Below are 22187 nucleotides of genomic sequence, written 5' to 3'. Positions count from 1 at the left end.
TAACCTGATCCCAGAGATTGGTGTGGTCCTGAGCTCGGCACACAGGCATAGCAAGATCCCAGGAACCAGCAACCCTCCCTCCACTCCTCCCCGGACTGTGCCCCTGAGATATGGTCCTGAGCCCCACAGACAGGCATAGCAAGATCCCAGGAACCAGCACCACAACCCACTCTCCACACCCCCCTGGTCTGTGCTGAGTTAACCGATCCAACAGCCCCCGGGATGTGGTACTGAGCCAACACACAGGCATAGCAAGATCCCAAGTCAAACCCTTGGTGGCAGGTGTGTGGGGGAGGGGGAAGGCTTAATATTGTCCTCAGTACCACTGGGTTAGGCTTGGGCCGGGGCTCCTGCTTCTGCTTCCTGCCTGGAGGCATAGCAAGATCCCAGGAACCAGCATCACCTCCCGCCCTCCCGCCCTCCCCCCCCACCTCACCTCCACCCCCCCAATCTGTGCTGCATTAACTGATCCACCAGCCCCCTGGGACCCTTTGCTACGTTAAAGGCGCTACATACAAACAAGTTGTTGTTGTCCTGCTGAAGCCCCCGTGGTGGAATATCCAATGGAGCAGTATGTGTGCCGGTGGGGAGGGGGATTGAGGACGGAGGGGCCGGTTTCTCAGGCAGGGTGACACTCACATGCTCGAATAGCCTGCCCATACCTGAGGGAGCATTTTCTTCCTCGACCGATTGTGGAACTTCCTTCCCCCCCCCCCTAGCGAATGTTTCAGTTAATGCCCCCTCACAATTCTAACCCCCAAACTGTGGGCCCCCCCAAACTGTGGGCCCCCCAAAACTGTGGGCCCCCACACACTGTGGGCCCCCCCAAACTGTGCGCCCCCCAAAACTGTGGGCCCCCCCACACTGTGGGCCCCCCCCACACTGTGGGCCCCCCAAAACTGTGCCCCCCCCAAACTGTGGGCTCCCCCAAACTGTGGGCCCCCCAAACTGTGTGACCCCTCCCCCACAAACTGTGTGACCCCTCCCCCACAAACTGTGTGACCCCTCCCCCCCGCCCCCCCCCAATCCCCTAACCTACGAACTGTCTGATGCTGACCCTCTGATTTATTTTCACAGATGGCTCTGGATGAGGCTTTTGGAGTAATACCGCAACATGCTTTGATCAGATTGAAAGAGATGGCGGGTAAGGTGAGTGTCCCGGGGGGGGGGTAGGATTTGGGGGGTGGAGGGAGAGAAGAATTCCCTCACTGCACGTCTCTTCCAGGTGTAACCTGATCCCAGAGATTGGTGTGGTCCTGAGCTCGGCACACAGGCATAGCAAGATCCCAGGAACCAGCAACCCTCCCTCCACTCCTCCCCGGTCTGTGCCCCTGGGATATGGTCCTGAGCCCCACAGACAGGCATAGCAAGATCCCAGGAACTAGCACCACAACGCACTCTCCCCGCCCCCCTGGTCTGTGCTGAGTTAACCGATCCAACAGCCCCCGGGATGTGGTACTGAGCCAACACACAGGCATAGCAAGATCCCAAGTCAAACCCTTGGTGGCAGGTGTGTGGGGGAGGGGCAAGGCTTAACGTTGTCCTCAGTACCACTGGGTTAGGCTTGGGCCGGGGCTCCTGCTTCTGCTTCCTGCCTGGAGGCATAGCAAGATCCCAGGAACCAGCATCACCTCCCGCCCTCCCCCCCCCCCACCCCACCCCACCTCCACCCCCCCGATCTGTGCTGCATTAACTGATCCACCAGCTCCCTGGGACCCTTTGCTACGTTAAAGGCGCTACATACAAACAAGTTGTTGTTGTCCTGCTGAAGCCCCCGTGGTGGAATATCCAATGGAGCAGTATGTGTGCCGGTGGGGAGGGGGATTGAGGACGGAGGGGCCGGTTTCTCAGGCAGGGTGACACTCACATGCTCGAATAGCCTGCCCATACCTGAGGGAGCATTTTCTTCCTCGACCGATTGTGGAACTTCCTCCCCCCCCCCCTAGCGAATGTTTCAGTTAATGCCCCCTCACAATTCTAACCCCCAAACTGTGGGCCCCCCCAAACTGTGGGACTCTCCCCCCCCCACAAACTGTGGGCCCCCCCAAACTGTGGGCCCCCACAAACTGTGTGACCCCTCCCCCCCACAAACTGTGTGACCCCTCCCCCCCACAAACTGTGTGACCCCTCCCCCCCCACAAACTGTGTGACCCCTCCCCGCCCCCCCAATCCCCCAACCTACGAACTGTCTGATGCTGACCCTCTGATTTATTTTCACAGATGGCTCTGGAAAAGGCTTTTGCAGAAATACTGAACACTTCGATCGAATTTATAAAGATGGCGGGTAAGGTGAGTGTCCCGGGGGGGGGGGGTAGGATTTGGGGGGTGGAGGGAGAGAAGAATTCCCTCACTGCGCGTCTCTTCCAGGTGTAACCTGATCCCAGAGATTGGTGTGGTCCTGAGCCCCACAGACAGGCATAGCAAGATCCCAGGAACCAGCAACCCTCCCTCCACTCCTCCCCGGTCTGTGCCCCTGAGATATGGTCCTGAGCCCCACAGACAGACATAGCAAGATCCCAGGAACCAGCATCACCTCCCGCCCTCCCCCCCCCACCTCACCTCCACCCCCCCGATCTGTGCTGCATTAGCTGATCCACCAGCCCCCTGGGACCCTTTGCTACATTAAAGGCGCTACATACAAACAAGTTGTTGTTGTCCTGCTGAAGCCCCCGTGGTGGAATATCCAATGGAGCAGTATGTGTGCCGGTGGGGAGGGGGATTGAGGACGGAGGGGCCGGTTTCTCAGGCAGGGTGACACTCACATGCTCGAATAGCCTGCCCATACCTGAGGGAGCATTTTCTTCCTCGACCGATTGTGGAACTTCCTCCCCCCCCCCCTAGCGAATGTTTCAGTTAATGCCCCCTCACAATTCTAACCCCCAAACTGTGGGCCCCCCCAAACTGCCCCCCCCCCCCAAACTGTGTGACCCCTCCCCCACAAACTGTGTGACCCCTCCCCCCCCACAAACTGTGTGACCCCTCCCCCCCGCCCCCCCCAATCCCCCAACCTACGAACTGTCTGATGCTGACCCTCTGATTTATTTTCACAGATGGCTCTGAAAGAGGCTTTGAGAGAAATACTGATCACTTCGATCGGATTGAAAGAGATGGCGGGTAAGGTGAGTGTCCCGGGGGGGGGGGGGGGGGGGGGGTAGGATTTGGGGGGTGGAGGGAGAGAAGAATTCCCTCACTGCACGTCTCTTCCAGGTGTAACCTGATCCCAGAGATTGGTGTGGTCCTGAGCTCGGCACACAGGCATAGCAAGATCCCAGGAACCAGCAACCCTCCCTCCACTCCTCCCCGGTCTGTGCCCCTGGGATATGGTCCTGAGTCCCACAGACAGACATAGCAAGATCCCAGGAACTAGCACCACAACCCACTCTCCACACCCCCCTGGTCTGTGCTGAGTTAACCGATCCAACAGCCCTGGGATGTGGTACTGAGCCAACACACAGGCATAGCAAGATCCCAAGTCAAACCCTTGGTGGCAGGTGTGTGGGGGAGGGGGAAGGCTTAATATTGTCCTCAGTACCACTGGGTTAGGCTTGGGCCGGGGCTCCTGCTTCTGCTTCCTGCCTGGAGGCATAGCAAGATCCCAGGAACCAGCATCACCTCCCGCCCTCCCCCCCCGCCACCCCACCCCACCTCCACCCCCCCGATCTGTGCTGCATTAACTGATCCACCAGCCCCCTGGGACCCTTTGCTACGTTAAAGGCGCTACATACAAACAAGTTGTTGTTGTCCTGCTGAAGCCCCCGTGGTGGAATATCCAATGGAGCAGTATGTGTGCCGGTGGGGAGGGGGATTGAGGACGGAGGGGCCGGTTTCTCAGGCAGGGTGACACTCACATGCTCGAATAGCCTGCCCATACCTGAGGGAGCATTTTCTTCCTCGACCGATTGTGGAACTTCCTCCCCCCCCCCCTAGCGAATGTTTCAGTTAATGCCCCCTCACAATTCTAACCCCCAAACTGTGGGACTCTTCCCCCCCCAAACTGTGGGCCCCCCAAAACTGTGGGCCCCCCCCAAACTGTGGGCCCCCCCAAACTGTGGGCCCCCCAAAACTGTGGGCCCCCCCCAAACTGTGGGCCCCCCCAAACTGTGCGCCCCCCAAAACTGTGGGCCCCCCCACACTGTGGGCCCCCCCCACACTGTGGGCCCCCCAAAACTGTGCCCCCCCCCAAACTGTGGGCTCCCCCAAACTGTGGGCCCCCCAAACTGTGTGACCCCTCCCCCACAAACTGTGTGACCCCTCCCCCCCGCCCCCCCCCAATCCCCTAACCTACGAACTGTCTGATGCTGACCCTCTGATTTATTTTCACAGATGGCTCTGGATGAGGCTTTTGGAGTAATACCGCAACATGCTTTGATCAGATTGAAAGAGATGGCGGGTAAGGTGAGTGTCCCGGGGGGGGGGGGGGTAGGATTTGGGGGGTGGAGGGAGAGAAGAATTCCCTCACTGCACGTCTCTTCCAGGTGTAACCTGATCCCAGAGATTGGTGTGGTCCTGAGCTCGGCACACAGGCATAGCAAGATCCCAGGAACCAGCAACCCTCCCTCCACTCCTCCCCGGTCTGTGCCCCTGGGATATGGTCCTGAGCCCCACAGACAGGCATAGCAAGATCCCAGGAACCAGCACAACAACCCACTCTCCACACCCCCCTGGTCTGTGCTGAGTTAACCGATCCAACAGCCCCCGGGATGTGGTACTGAGCCAACACACAGGCATAGCAAGATCCCAAGTCAAACCCTTGGTGGCAGGTGTGTGGGGGAGGGGCAAGGCTTAACGTTGTCCTCAGTACCACTGGGTTAGGCTTGGGCCGGGGCTCCTGCTTCTGCTTCCTGCCTGGAGGCATAGCAAGATCCCAGGAACCAGCATCACCTCCCGCCCTCCCCCCCCACCTCACCTCCACCCCCCCAATCTGTGCTGCATTAACTGATCCACCAGCCCCCTGGGACCCTTTGCTACGTTAAAGGCGCTACATACAAACAAGTTGTTGTTGTCCTGCTGAAGCCCCCGTGGTGGAATATCCAATGGAGCAGTATGTGTGCCGGTGGGGAGGGGGATTGAGGACGGAGGGGCCGGTTTCTCAGGCAGGGTGACACTCACATGCTCGAATAGCCTGCCCATACCTGAGGGAGCATTTTCTTCCTCGACCGATTGTGGAACTTCCTCCCCCCCCCCCTAGCGAATGTTTCAGTTAATGCCCCCTCACAATTCTAACCCCCAAACTGTGGGCCCCCCCAAACTGTGGGCCCCCCAAACTGTGTGACCCCTCCCCCACAAACTGTGTGACCCCTCCCCCCCCGCCCCCCCCCCCCAATCCCCTAACCTACGAACTGTCTGATGCTGACCCTCTGATTTATTTTCACAGATGGCCCTGGAAGAGGCTTTGAGAGAAATACTGATCACTTCGATCGGATTTAAAGAGATGGCGGGTAAGGTGAGTGTCCCGGGGGGGGGGGGGGTAGGATTTGGGGGGTGGAGGGAGAGAAGAATTCCCTCACTGCACGTCTCTTCCAGGTGTAACCTGATCCCAGAGATTGGTGTGGTCCTGAGCTCGGCACACAGGCATAGCAAGATCCCAGGAACCAGCAACCCTCCCTCCACTCCTCCCCGGTCTGTGCCCCTGGGATATGGTCCTGAGCCCCACAGACAGGCATAGCAAGATCCCAGGAACCAGCACAACAACCCACTCTCCACACCCCCCTGGTCTGTGCTGAATTAACCGATCCAACAGCCCCGGGATGTGGTACTGAGCCAACACACAGGCATAGCAAGATCCCAGGAACCAGCATCACCTCCCGCCCTCCCCCCCCCCCACCTCCCACCCCCCCCCCCCAATCTGTGCTGCATTAACTGATCCACCAGCCCCCTGGGACCCTTTGCTACGTTAAAGGCGCTACATACAAACAAGTTGTTGTTGTCCTGCTGAAGCCCCCGTGGTGGAATATCCAATGGAGCAGTATGTGTGCCGGTGGGGAGGGGGATTGAGGACGGAGGGGCCGGTTTCTCAGGCAGGGTGACACTCACATGCTCGAATAGCCTGCCCATACCTGAGGGAGCATTTTCTTCCTCGACCGATTGTGGAACTTCCTCCCCCCCCCCCTAGCGAATGTTTCAGTTAATGCCCCCTCACAATTCTAACCCCCAAACTGTGGGCCCCCCCAAACTGTGCCCCCCCAAACTGTGGGCCCCCCCAAACTGTGCCCCCCCAAACTGTGTGACCCCTCCCCCACAAACTGTGTGACCCCTCCCCCCCACAAACTGTGTGACCCCTCCCCGCCCCCCCCAATCCCCCAACCTACGAACTGTCTGATGCTGACCCTCTGATTTATTTTCACAGATGGCTCTGGAAAAGGCTTTTGCAGTAATACTGAACACTTTGATCGGATTTATAAAGATGGCGGGTAAGGTGAGTGTCCCGGGGGGGGGGGGGGGTAGGATTTGGGGGGTGGAGGGAGAGAAGAATTCCCTCACTGCACGTCTCTTCCAGGTGTAACCTGATCCCAGAGATTGGTGTGGTCCTGAGCTCGGCACACAGGCATAGCAAGATCCCAGGAACCAGCAACCCTCCCTCCACTCCTCCCCGGTCTGTGCCCCTGAGATATGGTCCTGAGCTCGGCACACAGGCATAGCAAGATCCCAGGAACCAGCAACCCTCCTTCCACTCCTCCCTGGTCTGTGCCCCACAGACAGGCATAGCAAGATCCCAGGAACCAGCACCACAACCCACTCTCCCCGTCCCCCTGGTCTGTGCTGAGTTAACCGATCCAACAGCCCCCGGGATGTGGTACTGAGCCAACACACAGGCATAGCAAGATCCCAAGTCAAACCCTTGGTGGCAGGTGTGTGGGGGAGGGGGAAGGCTTAACGTTGTCCTCAGTACCACTGGGTTAGGCTTGGGCCGGGGCTCCTGCTTCTGCTTCCTGCCTGGAGGCATAGCAAGATCCCAGGAACCAGCAACCCCCTCTCTCTGTGATTGGTTTGTAGGGTTTGGGGCCCAGTTGTGGTGATGCCCTCCACAGTCCAATATCGAGCAGACACTCACAGTGTGGAGCTCACCACTGAGGAGGGCAATTATGGTCAAGGTCATCGCTGCCCTCAGAGTTCACCATTCAAAACCTGAACTTCTTTCTGTTTAACAGGATGCGGAGGTACCTAGAGTTATCAACAGCCCCAAGTCTGGCAGGGGTCTTACTCGAGGTAAAACCCACACCCTTTCGCTCCCTCTCTCTCTCTCTCTCTCTCTCTCTCTCTCTCTCTCTCTCTCTCCCTCCCTCTCTCTCTGACCCTCTCTCTCTCTCTCTCTCCCTCTCCCTCTCTCTCTCTCTCCCTCTCTCTCTCTCCCTCTCCCTCTCTCTCTCTCCCTCTCTCCCTCTCTCCCTCTCTCTCTGACCCTCTCTCTCTCTCTCTCCCTCTCTCCCTCTCTCTCTCTCTCTCTCTCTCTCTCTGACCCTCCCTCCCTCTCTCTCTGACCCTCCCTCTCTCTCTGACCCTCTCTCTCTGACCCTCTCTCTCTCACCCTCTCTCTCTCTCTCTCCCTCTCTCTCTGACCCTCTCTCTCTCTCCCTCTCTCTCTGACCCTCTCTCTCTCGCTCTCCCTCTCTCTCTCTCTCTCTTTGTGACCCTCTCTCTCTCTCTCTCTCTGACCCTCTCTCTCTCTCTCTCTGACCCTCTCTCTCCCTCTCTCTCTCTCTGTCTCTCTGTGACTCTCTCTCTCTCTCTGACCCTCTCTCTGACCCTCTCTCTCTCTCTCCCTCTCTCTCTCTCTCTCCCTCTCTCTCTGACTCTCTCTCTCTCTTTCTCTCTCCCTCCCTTCCTCCCTCCCTCTCTTTCCCTCTGTCTGACTGTCTTTCTCTCTCTCCCTCCCTCTCTTCCCTCTCTTTCCTCTCTCTCGGTCTCTCTCAGTCTTTCTCTATCATTATCACTGGTCCATGTTAATTCCCTACACTAACAGAGTTTTCTCTCTATTTAAGGAAATAATTTATCTTTGGCAAAGAAACCCATAATCCAGCTTTTGATGATATTGGTAATCAGCAATCGTTCAGCAGGTAGGAATAACATATGATTTAACGGTGATTTCATAGAATCATAGAATGGTTCGGGTCGGGGCGGAGGTGTGGTGCGAGATCGTGGAAGAAGTTCAGCGAATGTTTGTGGCGGAGGTGTGGTGAGAGATCGTAGTGGGGGTGCGGGGCCCAGGAGAGCCGAGGGCCCAGGGGGGAGCAATTCCCAGCCCACACGGCGATGTGTGCGCACACTGGGTCCGTGCAGCAGAGCTGGTCTCCAGTTGTCCTGGTTAACCCTTGCCACTGGACCAAGACCTCGCTCTGTCAAGCCCGTGTGGTGGCTGGTGTGCAACGGTCACCCCACGTTAAACAATCCACCCACAGGTATCTTCCACACCCCTGAAATTCAGGACTGGAATATCGGGTCCTCCATTGAAACATCTGCAAACTCATCCCTTTTGGCGTGGGAGCAAGTGGTCCTCGTTCGAGGGACCGTCTTTAATAATGATGAGAATGGTTACAGCACAGAAGGAGGCCATGTGGCCTGTCGAGCCTGTGCTGGCTCTCTGCAAGAGCACTTCAGCCAGTCCCACACCCCGCCCTTTCCCCATCACCCTGCCATTATTTATCCTTCAGGTATTTATCCAACTCCCTTTTGGACACCACGATTGAGTCTGCCTCCACCACTCTGTCAGGCCGTGCATTCCAGATCCTAACCGCTCGCTGCGTAAAAACATTCCCATCTCTTCCCCTTCTGGTTCTTTTGCCAAGCACCTTAAATCGGTGCTTGCTGGTTACTGACCTTCCTGCCATTGGAAACAGTTTATTTTTCTTTACTCTCTCAAATTCCCTCATGATTTTGAACCCCTCTATCAAATCTCCCCTTAACCTTCTCTGCTGTAACGAGAACACGCCCAACTGACAGAGTCCCAGAGGAACCTGGGGGTTACAGATTCACAAATCAATCAAAGTTGCGACGCAGGTTAATAAGGCCATAAAAAAGCTAACCAAGCTCTGGGGATCATTTCTACAGGGATAACACTTAAAATCAGAGAAGTTATGTTAACCTTGGTTAGCTCTCACTGGGAGCACTGTGCACTGCTCTGGTCTCCACGAGCTTAGACCACGATTGAGTCTGCCTCCACTACCCTCTCACAATCCAGTGCGTTCCAGATCATAACCACTCGTTGTGTAAAAAAGATTTTTCTTATGTTGCCTTTGGTCCTTATGCCAATCACCTTAAACCCATGAGCAGAAATTTGGGAATTGGGTATTGCCCGGTTTGGGGGCAGTAACAGCAGGGAGGCCCCAACCCCGTCGGCCATATTGGGCTTGCCGCCCCCGAGAGGAAATGCAGTGCCAAATATCACGTTGCACTCCCTCTCGGGGCGGGAACAGGCGCAAAGCCACAGGAAGTGAGACGCGTGGACAGGGGCCTCCACTTCCATTAAAGGGGCGGGCCAAGCTGCTGACACTGAGGGAGGGAGATGGGACCATCGCTGACCCACAGGGAGCGGACGGCACACAAGCTGAGCCCGCCATCAACAAACCAGAAGGCTACCACCTGTAAGCCAGCCATTTATGTTTGCTGCCGTACCTCCCCTTTAAGTACCTCCCCGTAAGCGCCCTCCAGCCCATTACGTGGCCCGTGTGTCGCTCCGGGACCAAAACGGGTTGCTGTGCATGTGATGATGTTGTCTACCAGTTACCACCGCCACTACACTTCCAAGGCCACAAACGACTCGAATTTTCCACGCAAAACTTTTATTCATGAAACCCAGGATCCTGTATGCTTATTTACCCGCTTTCTCAACCTGCCCTGCCACCTTCAGTGATCTGTGACATATACCCCAGGATTCTATGTTCATAGAAACACAGAAATTTACAGCGCAGGAGGCCATTCCGCCCCATCGTGTCCGCGCCGGCCGACAAAGAGCCGCACGGCCCTCGGTCAACAGTCCTGAAGGTTACATATAAACCAATGAACAATGACGGAAAGTCAAAGAGCACCCAGCCCAACCAGTCCGCCTCACACAACTGCGACACCCCTTATACTGAAACATTCTACACTCCATCCCAACCCGAGCCATGTGATCTCCTGGGAGAGGCAAAAAACAGATATAAACCTAGGCCAATTGGGGAAAAAATCTGGGGAAATTCCTCTCCGACCCATCCAGGCGATGGAAACTAGTCCAGGAGATCACCCTAGCCGTATTCGATTCCCTGCAGTACTTACCATTATATCTGCACCGTCCAACAAAAGATCATCCAGTCTAATCCCAATGACCAGCTCTAGGTCCGTAACCCTGCAGGTTACTGCACTTTAAGTGCCCATCCAACCATCTCTTAAAAGTGGGGAGGGTTTCTGCATCCACCACTCTTCCAGGCAGCGAGTTCCAGATCCCCACAACCCTCTGCGTAAAGAAGGCCCCCTCAAATCCCCTCTAAACCTTCCACCAACCACCTTAAACTATGCCCCCTCTTAATGGACCCCTCCACCAATGGAAATAGACCCTTACTATCCACTATATCCAGGCCCCTCAATATTTTGTACACCTCGATGAGGTCTCCTCTCAACCTCCTCTGTTCCAAGGAGAACAAACCCAGCCTATCCAATCTGTCCTCATAGTTATCCATTCCAGGCAGCATCCTAGTAAATCTCCTCTGCACCCTCTCTAGTGCAATCATGTCCTTCCTATGATACGGCGACCAGAACTGCACGCAGTACTCCAGCTGTGGTCTAACCCCCCCCCCCCTCGACCTGCGAGAGACCATCAGCGGCAGGTCGGGGCCATAAAAGGAGCGTCGAGCGATGGCTCCTGGGCAGCATGGCGGTGTACCACTGCAAGGTACAGCGCGAGCCAGTGCTGGAGAGTGACGGCAGCAAGGTCCAGGTCGGTGATTGGGGCGTGGGCAGGTTCAGCAGGAGCGGCGAGGTCGGGGCGCAGGAGCAGCGAGAGAATGTAGACGGATGTGATTGGGGCCCAGCACAGCACGGGCCAGCCCACACTGCGATATGTGTGCACTGGGTCTGTGCAGCAGAGCTGGTCTCCAGTCGTCCTGCTTAACCCTTGCCACAGGACCAAGACTGACTGTCAAGCCCGTGTAGTGGCTGATGTGCAACGGTCACCCCACGTTAAAAAAATCCACACACAGGCATCTTCCACCCTTCAAGATGTAGTTCAGGACCTGAAATATTAGGTCCTTCATTGAACACCTGTGAACTCATGTCTTTTTGGCGTGGAAGCAAATCATCCTCGTTTCGATGGACTGCCTATGATGATTATACAATTTAAGCATACCCCCCCCCGCTCTTGTATTCTATGCCTCGACCAATAAAGTATGCCTTCTTAACCACCTTATCCACCTGGCCTGCTACTTTCAGGGATCTGTGGACAAGCACTCCAAGGTCCCTTTGTTTATCTACACTATTAAGTGGTCTACTGCTTAATGTGTATACCCTTTCCTTATTAGCCCTCCATAAGTGCATCACCTCACACTTCTCTGAATTAAATTCCATTTGCCACTGCTCTGCCCACCTGACCAGTAAATTGATAACCTCCTGCAGTCCATGACTTCATTATCAACCTCACAGCCAATTTTAGTGTCATCTGCAAACTTCTTAATCATACTCCCTATATTCAAATCTAGATCATTAATGTATACCACAAAAAGCAAGGGACCCAGTACTGAGCCCTGCAGAACCCTACTGGAAACATCCTTCCAGTCACAAAACATCCATCAACGATTACCCTTTGCTTAACCGGTATATAATTACCCGTTTTCTCTCTCCCTCCTTTTTTAAAAAGTGGTGTTGCATTAGCAACCCTCCAGTTCATAGGAACTGATCCAGAGTCGATAGACTGTTGGAAAATGATCACCAATGCATCCACTATTTCTAGGGCCACTTCCTTAAGTACTCTGGGATGCAGACTATCAGCCCTGGGGATTTATTGGCCTTCAATCCCATCAATTTCCCTAACACAATTTCCTGCCTGATAAGGATATCCTTCAGTTCCTCCTTCTCACTAGACCCTCGGTCCCCCAGTACTTCCAGAAGGTTATTTGTGTCTTCCTTTGTGAAGACAGAACCGAAGTATTTGTTCAACTGGTCTGCCATTTCTTTGTTCCCCATTATAAATTCACCTGAATCTGACTGCAAGGGACCTACATTTGTCTTCACTAATCTTTTTCTCTTCACAAATCTATAGAAGCTTTTGCGGTCAGTTTTTATGTTCCGGCAAGCTTCCTCTCGTACTCTATTTTCCCCCTCCTAATTAAACACTTTGTCCTCCTCTGCTGAATTCTAAATTTCTCCCAGTCCTCAGGTTTGCTGCTTTTTCTGACCAATTTATATGGCTCTTCCTTGGATTTAACACTATCCTTAATTTTCCTTGTTGCTACGGTTGAGTCACCTTTCCCGTTTTATTTTTACTCCAGACAGGAATGTACAATTGTTGAAGTTCATCCATGTGATCTTTAAATGTTTGCCATTGCCTATCCACCGTCAACCCTTTAAGTGTCATTCGCCCGTCTATTCTAGCCAATTCACGTCTCATTCCATCGAAGTTAGCTTTCCTTAAGTTCAGGACCCTAGTCTCTGAATTAACTGTGTTACTCTCCATCTTAATAAAGTATTCTACCATATTATGGTCACTCTTCCCCAAGGGGGTCTCGCACAAGATTGCTAATTAATCCTTTCTCATTACACATGACCCAGTATAGGATGGCCAGCCCTCTAGTTGGTTCCTCAACATATTGGTCCAGAAAACCATTTCTAATACACTCCAGGAATTCCTCCTCCATCGTATTGCTACCAGTTTGGTTAGCCCAATCTATATGTAGATTAAAGTCGCCCATGATAACTGCTGTACCTTTATTGCACACATCCATTATTTCTTGTTTGATGCTGTCCCCAACCTCACTACTACTGTTCGGTGGTCTATACACAACTCCCACTAGCGTTTTCTGCCCTTTGGTATTCCGTAGCTCCACCCATACCGATTCCACATCATCCAATCTAATGTCCCTCCTTACTATTGCATTAATTTCCTCTTTAACCAGCAACGCCACCCCGCCTCCTTTTCCTTTCTGTCTATCCTTCCTAAATGTTGAATACTCCTGATGCAAACATATTTACTAGAATAATACCTGAACTGAGAGATTATAACTATCAGGAGAGATTGAACAAGCTGGGATTCATTTCTCTGGAAAAGGGAAGACTGCGGGGTGACCTGAAAGAGGTCTTTAAGATTATGAAAGGGGTCGACGAGAGGATCTTTCTGCATGTGGGAGGGACTATAAATATAACATAGGCACAAATAAATCCAATAGGGAATTTTAAAAAACTCCTTTACACAGGGAGTGGTGAGAATGTAGAACTCAGGGAGCGGTTAAGGCAAATATCATACATGCATTTAAGGGGAAGCTAATTAAACACATGAGAGATAGGAATAGAAGGAGTGGAGTGGGATGCAGGAGGGAGGGAGGAGGCTGGTGTGGAACATAAACACCGGCATGGACCAGTTAGTGTCTCTGTCTCTGTCTCTCTGTCTGTCTGTGTCTCTCACTCTCTCTGTCTGGCTGTCTGTCTGTCTCTATCAGTCTGTGTCTCTCACTCTCTCTGTCTGGCTCGCTCTCTCGCTCTCTCTCTCTCTCTCTCTCTCTCTCTCTCTCTCTCCCCCTCTCCCCCTCCCCATCCCCATCTCTCTCTCTCTCTCTCCCCTCCTCCCCATCTCTCTCTCTCTCTCTCTCTCTCTCTGTGTCTCTCTCTCTCCCTCCCCATCTCTCTGTCTCTCTCTCTCTGTCTCTCTCTCTGTCTCTCTCTTTCTGTCTCTCTGTGTCTCTCTCTGTCTCTCTCTGTCTCTGTCTCTCTCTCTCTCTGTCTCTCTCTCTCTCTGTCTCGTTATGTAATGATGTGTGTATCGTCCTGGTACCTTAAATGTAATGTGAGCACAATGCTACACCACAGAGGGCGCTTTGGTGGGAAACCTGGAAGTACCTGCAACAGGCACTATATAAGGCTGACCACCACACCTGAGTGGCACTCTGGAGCTGAACAATAAAGGACAAAGGTCACAGCAGTTAGATTTACACCAGACCGTGTGGAGTCAGTGATTTGTGTGCTACATACACCACATTGGCGACGAGGAAGCGGACGAACTCCATGCAACCATGGCTACTCTGGACTCGCTAAAGGATTTTACCGTGGGCAATGATTGGGAGGCCTTTACGGAAAGGCTCGAGTACTACTTCACAGCAAACGACCTGACGGAGGACACGGATGCAATGAGAGAGAAGTGTAAGGCGATATTGCTCTCCAGTTGTGGAGATGAGGTTTACTGTCCCGTCAGGGATTTGCTGGCACCTGGGAGCGCCAGGGACAAGTCATACGAGGAGCTGACTGAACTCATTCGTGACCAGTTGAAACCGAAGGAGAGCATCCTCACGGTCAGATACAAATTTTACCATCACTGCAGACCCGAGGGCCAGGATGTCACCAAATATGCTGCGGACCTCAGGAGACTCGCGGCGCCGTGTGATTTTGGTGCACACCTTGACGAGGCTTTGCGGGACGTTTTCGTTATGGGGATTGGCCACGAGGGCCTCCTTCACAAGCTGCTGGCCACGGAACCCACAGTCACCCTGACAAAGGCCATCACCATCAGCCGGGCACATATGACCTCGACTTGCAGCAGCAAGCAAGTAATCCTCACAGTCTCGAACCCGGCAGGCACTGTCCACAGGATAGCGCCCACCACGGACAAAACTGCAGAACGTGGCTCTGCCCGGGGCAGAGAGCACGGACCTTGGGATCCTGGAACTCAGAGTCCGCTGAGGGGGGCCAATCGAGCAGCACCATGCTGGCACTGTGGAGGAAACCATGGGGCTCACCGGTGCAGGTTTGCGGAGTACACGTGCAATACCTGTCACGTTAAAGGCCACCTTCAGCGTATGTGTAAAAGAAATCGGACTCACCATGTGGCTGAGGAGATGGGGGATGATCCATTGTTCAGCGAGGAGCAGGTAGAAGAAGATGAGGTGTTGGGACTGTATACGTGTACTGACGATTCGCCCCCAGTGATAAGGGAAGTAAAAATCAACGGAGTCCCTGTGAGTATGGAAGTGGACACGGGCTCGGGTCCGTCGTTGATGAGTCGGAGAACTTTTGATAAACTGTGGATTAACCCAGCTGCACGACCCGAGCTGGTCCCGGTCACGGCGAAGCTGTGTACCTACACCAGGGAACTAATACCTGTTCTCGGCAGAGCGACGGTGCAGGTATCCCACGGGGTCGAGACGCACGGTTTACCTTTGTGGGTCATTGCAGGCGATGGGCCGACACTCCTCGGCCGGAGGTGGATGGGGACGGTCCGTGGGAGCTGGGAAGACTTCATCAGTCCACAGGCTGCTGCTCCCCGGGGTGCTGCCGTGCCCTGGGTCCCCAGAGAGCAGCGCCGACCGAGCTGGAGCTGCAGCCTCAATCCCCCCACAGGCAAGTCCCAGGCCCGGACCTCACACACAGACCCTGCAGCCCCAACCCCCCCACAGGCGAGCCCCAGGCCCAGCCCCACAGGCGAGCCCCAGGCCCAGCCCCACAGGCGAGCCCCAGGCCCAGCCCCACAGGCGAGCAGCCCTGCAGAGAGGGGCCTAGTGGGGAGGGGAGTGAGCCGGCGGGGTGCGAGGGATCCAGGGGCCGGCGGATCGGAGCGGCCCACGCAGAGGGAGAGTCGAGCGGCGGCGGCAGCAGCTGGAGGTCAGGGGCCACGGCGGCCGCAGGGGAGGCGGCGAGTCAGGTGGGAGCGGAGGGAGCGAGGGGAGTGGAGGCGGAGGGAGCGAGGGGAGCGGAGGCTGCGGCGGCGGAGGGCATCCGGAGCGGCGGAGAAGAAGATGGCGGCGGCATCGTGTTCAGAGCAGCAGAGCATCAAAGATGGCGGCGCCCAAGGAAAAGCCTCGTGGAATCCTCCTGCATCAAAGATGGCGTCTTAAAAAGGAAATGCACCCAGGAGTCTTAAAAGGACCTTACCATGTGGTGGTCCCCACTAAGGACTTCTGTAATGCAGAGCAAGTCTAAAATGAGCCATGTTAATGTGAGATGGCGAAATTATAATAAGAATTAATATTTTAATGCTGAATGGCCACTGTATTTGTAAAATAATGGATATGAAGTACAATTAATAAGGGCTAACAAGGAAATCAGGGATCCGTTACCAGTCAATAACTAGTTAATGTACCAGATAACATGTACCATACTAACACACTGTCTATGCCTACCTGCCTTCCGTTGGACAAGTGTGATGTTATGTAATGATGTATGTATCGTCCTGGTACCTTAAATGTAATGTAAGCACAATGCGGCACCACAGAGGGCGCTGTGGTGGCAAACCTGGAAGTACCTGCAACAGGCATGATATAAGGCTGACCACCACACCTGAGAGGCACTCTGGAGCTGAACAATAAAGGACGAAGGTCACAGCAGTTAGACTTACACCAGACCGTGTGGAGTCAGTGATTTGTGTGCTACATACACCACACTCTCTCTCTCTGTCTCTCTCTCTGTCTCTCTCTCTGTCTCTCTCTCTGTCTCTCTCTCTCTGTCTCTCTCTCTGTCTCTCTCTCTCTGTCTCTCTCTGTCTCTCTCTCTGTCTCTCTCTCTGTCTCTCTCTCTCTCTCTCTGTCTCTCTCTTTCTCTCTCTCTGTCTCTCTCTCTCTCTCTTTCTCTCTCTCTTTCTCTCTCTCTCTCTTTCTCTCTCTCTCTGTCTCTCTTTCTGTCTCTCTCTCTGTCTCTCTCTGGCTCTCGCTCTCTCTCTCTGTTTCTCTTTCTCTGTCTCTCGCTCTCTGTCTCTCGCTCTCTCTGTCTCTCGCTCTCTCTGTCTCTCGCTCTCTCTGTCTCTCGCTCTCTCTGTCTCTCGCTCTCTCTGTCTCTCGCTCTCTCTGTCTCTCGCTCTGTCTCTCTCTCTCTCTCTCTCTCCCCTCTCTCCCTCTCTCGCTTTCTCTGTCTCTCTCGCTCTCTCTGTCTCTGTCTTTCTCTCTCTCTCTCTCTCTCTCTCTCTCTCTCTCTCTCTCGCTCTCTCTCTCTCTCTCTCGCTCTCTCTCTCTCTCTCTCGCTTTCTCTCGCTCTGTCTCTCTCTGTCTCGAGTGTACTATGCTTAAACAAAGGGGACTACAGTGGGATGAGGGCAGAGTTGGCTAAAGTAGACTGGAAACACAGACTAAACGGTGGCACAATTGAGGAACAGTGGAGGACTTTTAAGGAGCTCTTTCATGGTGCTCAACAAAAATATATTCCAGTGAAAAAGAAGGCCGGTAAGAGAAGGGATAACCAGCCGTGGATAACCAAGGAAATAAAGGAGAGTATCAAATTAAAAACCAATGCGTATAAGGTGGCCAAGGTTAGTGGGAAACTAGAAGATTGGGAAAATTTTAAACGACAGCAAAGAATGACTAAGAAAGCAATAAAGAAAGGAAAGATAGATTACAAAAGTAAACTTGCGCAAAACATAAAAACAGATAGTAAAAGCTTTTACCGATATATAAAACGGAAAAGAGTGACTAAAGTAAATGTTGGTCCCTTCGAAGATGAGAAGGGGGATTTAATATTGGGAAATGTGGAAATGGCTGAGACCTTAAACAATTATTTTGCTTTGGTCTTCACAGTGGAAGACAAAAACCATGCCAAAAATTGTTGGTTACGGGAATGTGGGAAGGGAGGACCTTGAGACAATCACTATCACTAGGGGGGTAGTACTGGACAGGCTAATGGGACTCAAGGTAGACAAGTCACCTGGTCCTGATGAAATGCATCCCAGGGTATTAAAAGAGATGGCGGAAGTTATAGCAGATGCATTCGTAATAATCTACCAAAATTCTCTAGACTCTGGGGAGGTACCAGCGGATTGGAAAGCAGCTAATGTAACACCTTTGTTTAAAAAAGGGGGCAGACAAAAGGCAGGTAACTATAGGCCGGTTAGTTTACCATCTGCAGTGGGGAAAATGCTTGAAACTATCATTAAGGAAGAAATAGTGGGACATCTAGATAGGAATAGTGCAATCAAGCAGACGCAACATGGATTCATGAAGGGGAAATCATGTTTAACTAATTTACTGGAATTCTTTGAGGATATAACGAGCATGGTGGATAGAGGTGTACCGATGGATGTGGTGTATTTAGATTTCCAAAAGGCATTCGATAAGGTGCCACACAAAAGGTTACTGCAGAAGATAAAGGTACGCAGAGTCAGTGGAAATGTATTAGCATGGATCGAGAATTGGCTGGCTAACAGAAAGCAGAGAGTCGGGATAAATGGGTCCTTTTCGGGTTGGAAATCGGTGGTTAGTGGTGTGCCACAGGGATCGGTGCTGGGACCACAACTGTTTACAATATACATAGATGACCTGGAAGAGGGGACAGAGTGTTGTGTAACAAAATTTGCAGATGACACAAAGATTAGTGGAAAAGCGGGTTGTGTAGAGGACACAGAGAGGCTGCAAAGAGATTTAGATAGATTAAGCAAATGGGCTGAGGTTTGGCAGATGGAATACAATGTCGGAAAGTGTGAGGTCATCCACCTTGGGGAAAAAAACAGTAAAAGGGAATATTATTTGAATGGGGAGAAATTGCAACATGCTGCGGTGCAGAGGGACCTGGGGGCCCTTGTGCATGAAACTCTTTTTGGAGTTCACCTGCGAAAACATAAAACATTAAATAAAACATAAAACATTAAACCCCTGTGCATGAAACTCTTTTGGAACCCTTGTGCATGAATCCCAAAAAGTTAGTTTGCAGGTGCAGCAGGTAATCAGGAAGGCAAATGGAATGTTGGCCTTCATTGCGAGAGGGATGGAGTACAAAAGCAGGGAGGTCCTGCTGCAACTGTATAGGGTATTGGTAAGGCCACACCTGGAGTACTGCGTGCACCTTACTTAAGGAAGGATATACTGGCTTTGGAGGGGGTTTAGAGACGATTCACTAGGCTGATTCCGGAGATGAGGGGGTTACCTTATGATGATAGATTGAGTAGACTGGGTCTTTACTTGTTGGAGTTCAGAAGGATGAGGGGTGATCTTATAGAAACATTTAAAATAATGAAAGGGATGGACAAGATAGAGGCAGAGAGGTTGTTTCCACTGGTCGGGGAGACTAGAACTAGGGGGCACAGCCTCAAAATACGGGGGAGCCAATTTAAAACCGAGTTGAGAAGTAATTTCTTCTCCCAGAGGGTTGTGAATCTGTGGAATTCTCTGCCCAAGGAAGCAGTTGAGGCTAGCTCATTGAATGTATTCAAATCACAGATTGATAGATTTTTAACCAATCAGGAAATTAAGGGTTATGGGGAACGGGCGGGTAAGTGGAGCTGAGTCCACGGCCAGATCAGCCATGATCTTGTTGAATGGCGGAGCAGGCTCGAGGGGCTAGATGGCCTACTCCTGTTCCTAATTCTTATGTTCTTATGTTCTCTCTCTCTGTCTCTCTCTCTCTCTGTCTCTCTCTCTCTCACCCTCTGTCTCTGTCTCTCTGTTTCTATCTCTGTCTCTCTCCCCATTTCTCTCTCTCTCTGTCTCTCTCTCTCTCTCTCTCTCTGTAAAGTCCTGACCCTGCAGTACAGACTTACACGAGGCACATGCTGAAGTCAAGATCACTCTGGACCTGCAACTTTATTTCACAGCTCTCGAGTGCCACACTTGCCTGAGACCTGCCAATATATACCTGTGTGGAGCAAGTATGCAGTGTCTCCTGCAAGTGCACCCCTGGTGGTAAAGTATGCTTGTGGTTAAAGGTCATATCTAGTTACAGTCATGTATAGCATGGTAAGATACAGTTATATACAGTAGTGTGAGATACATGACATCACCCTCCCCCCAGGTCTTACTGTCTTTATAGATTCAGTCTCAGGTGATCTACGCTCTTGCATGGAGCGTCTGAGATGTGGTTCAGTTGTTTGCCTTGGTGCCTGTTCTTCTTTTGGTGTGATTGCTGGTATCTCGCCTGGGCTGTCTGTTGAGACTTTCCTCAGGTTGTTCCCTCTGTCTGTCCACCAGGTGTGGTGTGAGTTCCACATTGTAGTCTGCCTCTGGTTCCGCAGTGTTGGTAAATGTACTTTTTACTTGGTCTACATCCCTCAGCAGGTTTGGCCATTGTCCATTTGTACTACCAGTAGCCTTTTTCTTTCCTTGCCTGTTACTGTCCCTGCAAGCCATTTGGGACCACTGCCATAGTTTAGCCCCCTATCTCATTCCACCTCCCCCTCAAATTTCGGTCATGGTACTCAGTTAGCTTCCGGCGCTTTGCCTCAACAATTTCATGCATGTCTGGGAGGATTAATGAGAGCCTAGTCTTTAAGGTCCGTTTCATCAATAGTTGCGCGGGGGAAACCCCAGTCAGTGAGTGCGGACGAGATCTGTCTGCCAGCAGCAGTCGCGGCAGGCGACCCTGCAGCGTGGGACCTTGGATTTTAAGCATGCCTTGTTTAACGATTTGCACTGCTCGCTCCACCTGGCCATTGGAGGCCGACTTGAACGGTGCCGTCTTAACGTGATTTATGCCGTGGTCAATGATAAAATCTTGAAATTCTGTGCTGGTGAGGCACGGACCATTATCACTGACCAATATGTCAGGAATGCCGTGCGTTGCGAACATGGTTCCAAGGCTCTCCACAGTGGTGGAGGTGGTGCTCGAGTTTAAAATGGTGCATTCGATCCATTTTGAAAATGCATCGACGACTATGAGGAACATTTTGCCCTTGAATGGGCCCGCCTAGTCTACACGCACCCGCGACCACGGTTTGGTGGGCCAGGGGCTTAGGGGGGCCTCCCTGGGGGCATTGCTGAGTTGGGCACAAATGGTGCCCCACCGGACGCAGAGCTCCAAGTCCGCGTCAATGCCAGGCCACCAGACATGGGATCTGGCTATGACCTCCATAAGGACGATCCCCGGGTGCTCGCGGTGGAGCTCCCGGACAAATGCCTCTCTGCCTCACAAGGGCATAACTACTCGGCTGCCCCACATTAGGCAGTAAGCCTTATTGTGTAGTCGTAAGACGCCAGCATGAGTGCCCACCGCTGAATGCGTGCCGAGGCGTTGGCGTTTATTATCTTGCACTCGGATAGCAGGGACGTGAGGGGTTTGTGGTCGGTTTCTAACGCGAACTTGGCCCCGAAAAAGTATTGGTGCATCTTTTTGACACCGTACACGCACGCGAGCGCATCCTTCTCAACCGTTCCGTACCCATGCTCCGCCCGCGAAAGTGACCTGGAGGCATAAGCAATGGGTTATAATTTACCCGCATCATTGACATGCTGTAAAATGCACCCGACCCCGTACACTGATGTATCACATGTAAGAACTAGCTTTTCACCTAGTTTTATTTTAACCAATAAGGGAATTAAGGGTTATAGGGAGCGGGCGGGTAAGTGGAGCTGAGTCCACGGCCAGATTAGCCATGATCTTTTTGAAAGGCGGAGCATGCTCGAGGGGCTAGATGGCCTACTCCTGTTCCTAATTCTTATGTTCTTATGTTCTTAAAAAAGGCTAAAACACGGTTGGAACATAGAAGGTTGCATGTCTTATTGAAGGCGTGTTCATGGGCGTCCCCCTAAAACTAATCGTACCCCTTTCTGAGTAGCACGTGGAGAGGCTCCAGCAGTGTGCTCAAGTTCTGCATAAAGTTCGCAAAGTAATTGAGTAGCCCGAGAAAGGCGCGCAGCTCCGGGGCCTGGGTGCCAGGCGAATTGCTTCGGTTTTGGATTCTGTTGGGCGGATTCCATCAGCGGCAATCCTTTTGCCCAAAAATTTAACCTCGGGTGCGAGAAACGGATTTATTAACTCTTTGGCTTACCCGATCCAATCGACTTAGTACTTCCTCCAAATTGCAGAGATGGGAGTCGGTGTCCCTGCCCGTGAAGAGTATGTCATCTTGAAACACAACCGTCCCCGGGATGGACTTGAGCAGACTGTCTATGTTGCGCTGGAATATATCAGCTGCCGACCTGATGCCGAATGGGCATCGATTGTACATAAAATGTCTCGATGTGTGTTGATGGTGGTGAGTAGCTTAGACTCTTCGGTCAGTTCTTGCGTCATATACGTAGATGTGAGATCTAGTTTCGAGAAAAGTTTTCCTCCAGCCAACGTGGCAAATAGGTCCTCCACTCTGGGCAGTGGGTATTGGTCCTGTC

The 22187-nt window shown here is 52.6% G+C and overlaps 1 protein-coding gene across 9 annotated transcripts in view; it reads left to right on the top strand.

Moving 5' to 3' along the window:
* LOC139259621 (uncharacterized) overlaps positions 1-22187 on the top strand; it is a 61349-nt gene that overhangs the window by 18087 nt on the left and 21075 nt on the right. For 4 of the 9 annotated variants that reach the window (XM_070875110.1, XM_070875109.1, XM_070875108.1 and 1 more), the window contains exons 3-10: positions 1078-1149; positions 2221-2289; positions 3051-3119; positions 4324-4395; positions 5375-5443; positions 6347-6415; positions 7149-7206; positions 7980-8054. In XM_070875110.1, coding sequence (XP_070731211.1) covers positions 1078-1149; positions 2221-2289; positions 3051-3119; positions 4324-4395; positions 5375-5443; positions 6347-6415; positions 7149-7206; positions 7980-8054 — 553 coding nt within the window. The remainder of the gene's footprint in view (positions 1-1077; positions 1150-2220; positions 2290-3050; positions 3120-4323; positions 4396-5374; positions 5444-6346; positions 6416-7148; positions 7207-7979; positions 8055-22187) is intronic. The other 5 variants (XM_070875113.1, XM_070875111.1, XM_070875112.1 and 2 more) reach the window with 5 other exon arrangements.

The sequence above is a fragment of the Pristiophorus japonicus genome, chromosome 3 (assembly GCF_044704955.1).
Source record: "Pristiophorus japonicus isolate sPriJap1 chromosome 3, sPriJap1.hap1, whole genome shotgun sequence".
In the NCBI taxonomy this organism is placed as follows: domain Eukaryota; kingdom Metazoa; phylum Chordata; class Chondrichthyes; family Pristiophoridae; genus Pristiophorus; species Pristiophorus japonicus.
This window is presented reverse-complemented; position numbering and strand designations above follow the sequence as displayed.